Consider the following 5879-nt stretch of genomic DNA (forward strand, 5'->3'; position numbering starts at 1 on the left):
TCTTAAAATAAGAAACTCTTCTTGGCGCCTATTTTAGTATAAAATATACTTAAAGTAAGTGGGATATCCTCAAAACAAGAATACAATTTTTTCGGTGTAGATTAATAATAATCTATATTAAATTTAAAACACACACACACACACACATGCGCGCGCGCAATGTCATGATTTTTATTTTCAGGTCTGGTTCAAGAATAGACGGGCGAAATGGAGAAAGAAAGAGCGCAATGCGATGAATGCAGCTGCGCAGGCCGCAGCGGACTTCAAATCGGGTTTCAGTACGGCTAGCTTAAACGGCTTCATCGCTCAACCATTCCCGGACCCGGATACCCTCTACACTTCGTACAGTACGTATAACAATTGGGCTGCGAAAGTGCCGTCGCCCTTGAGCAGCAAAAGTTTTCCCTGGATGAACACTCTGGGCTCGGTTGTGCCCACGGCGTCGCACCATCATCATCACGCGCAGGTCAGTCCAGTAAATCCCTTCAACGCCGCGGCAACGTCGGTCGCTGGGAGCCACGTTGGCGGCATGTCGGTATCGGTTGGCCAAGCGGCTACGTCCATGTTACCGGGCATGGGTTCCGGACTTGGTGTTGCAAGTTCACCGGTCGCGGCGTCCGGTGCGGCGTGTCCTTATGCAACACCAACGGGACCGCATCATCCCTACGGACCTCCGGTCTATACGCCGCATCATCGATCACCGGAGTCCTGCACGGTGATGACGTCGAGTAGCATCGCGTCGCTACGAATGAAGGCGAAGCAACACAGTAGCGGTTACGGTGGCGGCGGTGGTTCTTTCGGCGCAGCCGGTAACACCGGTGGCACCACAGCCGGCAGCATAAGTCCCGTCAGCTCGAGAGCATCGTCCGTTGGCGGTGGGGGCGGTGGTGGTGGCGGCGGCGGTGGCGGTGGTAGTCTGAGCGCTTGTCAATACGCGCTAACAACAGCAGCGGGAACGAATCCTCATTCTCCAGGTCCTGAAGCTCACGCCAACGCCACCGCTCGGGCCCAGGTCTGAGGTGAAGCGGGGGCTACTTCTAGCCCCCATCATCACAGCGTAACGAATCCGAATTCTGGGAGTTCCCTAAGTGGTGGTAGCAGCAATCAAGTAGTGCCGCCGTCCGCTTCCGCGGTATCCGGCCAGCCGAGTGACAATCAACTGAGATCGCAGGAGTGACCCAGGCCTAGGTCCGCCGCCTCGCCGACGCTATCGTCGACACCTTCGTCGACGACGTCGCATCCGCATTACCTCATGTACGACGAGGACGGTACCGCGGCGGACCAGAAGATGGAAGTAGACGAGCGAAGTGTCATCGAAGCCAGCAGCATGAATCCCGAACAAGTGGTGGCTCCGGGCGGTATTGGCGTAGGGGTCGGTATTGGCGTAGGTGGACCAGGAACGGCCACCGGGAACACCGGACTTACTGGCTATTGGCAGCACGCGACTTCCGCCACAGGTTACTGGCCGTCATTGTTTGACTGTTGGACGACACCGCCAATCGCGTCCGGTTCGCAGACGCTATCCTTGCCGCGGGATGACGATTGAGGCCAGTAGACTTTTTTGAGATATTATAACGAAAAGAGCGTTGCTCTTACCTTGTTCGATTCACTGCGAAATCTCGATTCGTTAAATGTTTGATCGCTCAAATGACTTGTTTTCATATATTTTTTCCTCATATTTTTTACTGTAAAAATTTATCTGCACTTTATAAAAATTACAAAAATGCGCAATTAGAGCGGAGAAATGTTAAAAATGTTATGTGCTCTTTTATATAAACTTTTAAATTTTGTCAAATATCACAGATAACATATTTTTTATTTATCGAGATCTTTGCGAAAGTTGAGAGAAAGAGCAACGGCGCGATAAAGCGGTGTGTGTCAGTCGATTAAAAAATACTGATAGAAACTCACGGTCGCGAGAACACTTGCTTACTTATTGTAAATAAAATAATAAATACGGTGTACCACGCGAGCAATCCGGACTACGGACGCCGGACAAATTCAAAGAGACTTGCGTATATGTAATCTTCGGGGGCAAGTAAAAGTTGATGGAGTACAAATGTTAAAAACTTTCGCTCTCTCCTTTGCGATAAAAAGTAACTCCCCGATTTTCTTCTTCCAACACTTTTTAATCTGATAATACATATTTATTATTTTTGACGCTGTAAATATTTTGCGTTGAAAAACGTGTGATATATATATATATATATTATTTCGCTAGGAGAAACGAAAAGAGAAATCACACGCGCACACGACGCAAATAAATCAACTGTGTATACGATGTATGCTTTAAAGATTTGGTTTTCGACGACGCGACGCGAAAAATTGGCGGGTTAATTTTTTAGCAAAGGACGACGACACTACTAAAAAAAAAGATGATCCTTTAGGATCGAGTACTCACTATTCTCTGTAGATACGTGTATAGTAGGACGCCGGCACTTAACTGCGGCGTGTGGCGTAATCTGTATACCAAAACAATTGTTACATTGTAATAACGATAAATAACGATTATTCATCACACAACACAGAACAGAAATACTAAAAAAAAAAAAAATCTTGTAGGTCTATAAGCGAGCGATTTGTGCGTTGTACAGTGTACCAAGCATCCTATCTTTTAGGCGTACGTTATAAATATAAATTAGAGAGTATCGTCGAGTAATTATTAAAAACAATATTCAACAGTTCATCCTCGCGCGGCACGTGCAATTTGGAGAGATTTTGTCAAGTCCATCGTTCTTCTTCATCCTCTTCGTATATTTTAATTGTTCCAAGCGATTTAACTTATAATCTATACCTGTGTATTCCTCAATTGTGCAACCGAGCGTTAAGCGTAATTCAAACGAAATGTCCTATTTTTATAAGTAGCTTCCTCTTATTTCGATAGGTGCCGCAATGTTGTAAGAGAACCAAAAACCAAAGTTGAATCCAAAAAAAAAAAAAAACTAATTAATGTATAATATAATAATTATGCCGCGCGTCGAGGCCACGGGGATAATTGTGTACATTATTATATATATATATATATAACGGGGGGAGTGTGGTGGTGCGTCGGAAAAAAGATTTCGAATAGGGAAATGAAACGACGATATGATACGACGCCGATAAACCGATTTCGAGATAAAAACAGAGACGAGAGAGCGGCCGATTCGCCGCGATTCGCAAAGAAGACGAGACGTAAGAAGATTATAGGCGTAAGAAACGAACCGCGCTATTTTATATGAATCCCAATGTCGTACAAAATGTTCGTCGTACACTCACATATCCCATAATCCCTGCGCTGTGTGCGAAAAAAACGTGATTCGCGTTTGCGCGTTTCACGCAGAAATATTCTTCATTCCTGTTTGTCACCTCACTCACTACGTGTAAAACGACGTTCCTACCGGGCGATATTTGAGCGCCGTAAAAGGCCCCGTTTGTAATCTAGTCACAATAAAAATCAATTCTATTCTAAAAAAAAAAAAAAAACCACGTCTTGTGTGACTGTGTATAATTTTCCACCCGCAAATAAATTCACCGATTCATTCGGTCAAGTGTTCAACAAGGTAAATGTATTTTTGTTTAAAACTTTATTTCAGGACAATGATGTTTATAAAAAAAAAAAAATGCACACGAAACACAAAAACCAGACGATATATGTTTCTTCTGCAATTGCCGTTTGCGTGTGCAAATATATAGTTTACGTAAACGAGATAGAAGGTGCGTGTGTGTTTCTAAATGGGAAGATGTCGAGCAATGAATGCCGATACATGATCGCGCTATTTATAGGTAGTTAGCCTATGCCCCTCGGACATTGAGGGAGCATCGATAACCTACGCGGAGAGTAGTCCGCATGCATGCCGAGCGCGTAACGTATTGCATTATCGTGGTCGGGACGCGGCGATAAATTATGCACCCTCGGCTGTGGCACGCGGAGGGGTCGGTCGCACGGCGGCGGGGCTCGTCGCCGGAGCCACCCTCGTGTGCGCTAAACTAAACTAAACGTATATTACAGTGATCGTGGCGCCCCGTTAATGGCGCGGCAGTTATAAGACGCCGCGGGCAGAGCGTCCCGTATGTTCCCCATTACGTGTGTATACGACAGCCGTACTTTAATAAGGAAACCGCCGGGTTTCTTTATTGCGCGACCAGCGTTTAAAAAAAAACTGACATGTTAACTATAATAACAAACACATCGATTGCGGAATTATCGTTTTTTTTTTTCACCGATACCGCGCAATACGGGTTCGGTTATGTATTTACGGTCGCGAACGCAATGTCACGTTGATATTTTTTTTTGGTTTTTTTTTGTTCTTAAGATCGCGACGAGATTTCATTTGCGTTGCTTAAAATTTCTTCCCAATTGTAAGTCCAATGTACAAAGAGTTTTATCTCACCGCGTAACTCTTATCTTCTTCCGTAATCTTATCTCATTTGTGTGTCGGTGCGCGACACTCTTTCCTCAAAAGTCTCCGAGCGTGTGACAAACTCTTTTTTACATCCTCGATGATACGTTCGATATCATCTGGTTCGAAAAAATTCTATGTTTTTTTTTTTTTAATGTCAATTGATACACGGAAGAAAATCTCTCTCTTGTAAAGAAGTTCTGAAAAAAAAAAAAAAACTTTCTCTACTCTCAAATACGCGCGCGTAATTGATCTCAGTCTTTATTTTGCTCTGTGTTAAAACGATGTATCATCGTTTTGTTTTTATCTTTTATACTACGTTGCTATTATCAGACGCAACGCCATTTCGCGTATAAAATGTTTTAACTGCGTGATGCTATCTTACGCAAAAAAAAAAAAAAAAAAAGAATAAAAAGAGTAGCTTTCTCTCTTCTCCGAGAGGACCTACTTTCATCTCACTTCGCTTCGTAACGAGTCCTTCCCCGCCTCTTTTTGCCGGTCTCCAATTCAGGACAGGTAATTCGGTTTTCTCGTCCGCCTCTCCGTGCATCCCCGACCGAACATTTGAATACGGACGAGCTTCGACGAAACGTGGCAGGAAAACGAGAGGCTGGCGGCGGAGAGAGAATAAACGGAGGGGGGGGGGGGAAAGACGGGTGCGGGAAAAAGATGAAACGAAGTAGGCTAGGGCCGCAAAAACCCTGTCGCCCACGTTTTCCCAACGAAATGACCTTCGCCAGTAAAAAGACGTGCCGGGACTGTCATCGTCTTCGTCGGCTTACGAGCAGTCGCCGTAACTCTCGAAACTCTTCTTTCCGCGCGAAGTGAAAGCGCGCGCGAGCGAGCGACGCGAAACAGAGGGGTTGAGAGGACTATCTCATAGCGGGACGGGAATCGCAAAGGGGGGACGAGAGACGGCAAAAGACGGAGACACACAGGGCCTGCTGAGATTCCAGGGGATTTACCCGCGGAATAAAATCCGATACAGCCTCGTGAATATGTTGTTCTTACTTACGGTGCGTTCGTTCTCCCATGGGCGGGCGCGACGCGATTTCTTCTCCCCGCGTGAAGCGAAACGACACCGTAAGACGATGTACATACGCCTACTCTCGACTGAGGCGGACAGATATTAGGCGCGGATCCGGTATGTCGTCTCTCCCTTCACGCGGAGTTTGCGACTCTATATATTGACGTCAAACTCCGTGCCTCTGTAATTTGACAAATTACAACAAATATAAGTTTATATTTACATTATGCGACATAATGTTATAACAACGCTAAACAACTTCCAATAATGTCACATATTAAAAAAACATAAAATCGCCAAGAGTCATAAATTTCTTACAAATATAATATAAATTTTGCGAATCATTTCTGTTTCGCAATGTTAAATTAAAAGAGATCTCTTAGAGATCGAAATCTCGATGTGCGTTTTAATTGAAACGTACATTTTCGCGAGTTTTGTGTCGCCTCTCATTTACGTGCCGTAAAAGTTTG

General features: G+C 44.8%; 1 protein-coding gene across 1 annotated transcript in view; it reads left to right on the forward strand.

Moving 5' to 3' along the window:
- Positions 1-1024, forward strand: part of LOC109856343 (pituitary homeobox x) — a 31279-nt gene extending 30255 nt beyond the window's left edge. Inside the window, exon 5 of the mRNA XM_020431486.1 lies at positions 182-1024. Within this exon, the coding sequence (XP_020287075.1) occupies positions 182-1018 (837 nt within the window). The 3' untranslated portion in view covers positions 1019-1024. The remainder of the gene's footprint in view (positions 1-181) is intronic.
- The last annotated feature ends 4855 nt before the right edge of the window (positions 1025-5879 follow it).

Source organism: Pseudomyrmex gracilis, unplaced genomic scaffold, assembly GCF_002006095.1.
Source record: "Pseudomyrmex gracilis isolate BER0280 unplaced genomic scaffold, ASM200609v1 scaffold_115, whole genome shotgun sequence".
In the NCBI taxonomy this organism is placed as follows: Eukaryota; Metazoa; Arthropoda; class Insecta; order Hymenoptera; family Formicidae; genus Pseudomyrmex; species Pseudomyrmex gracilis.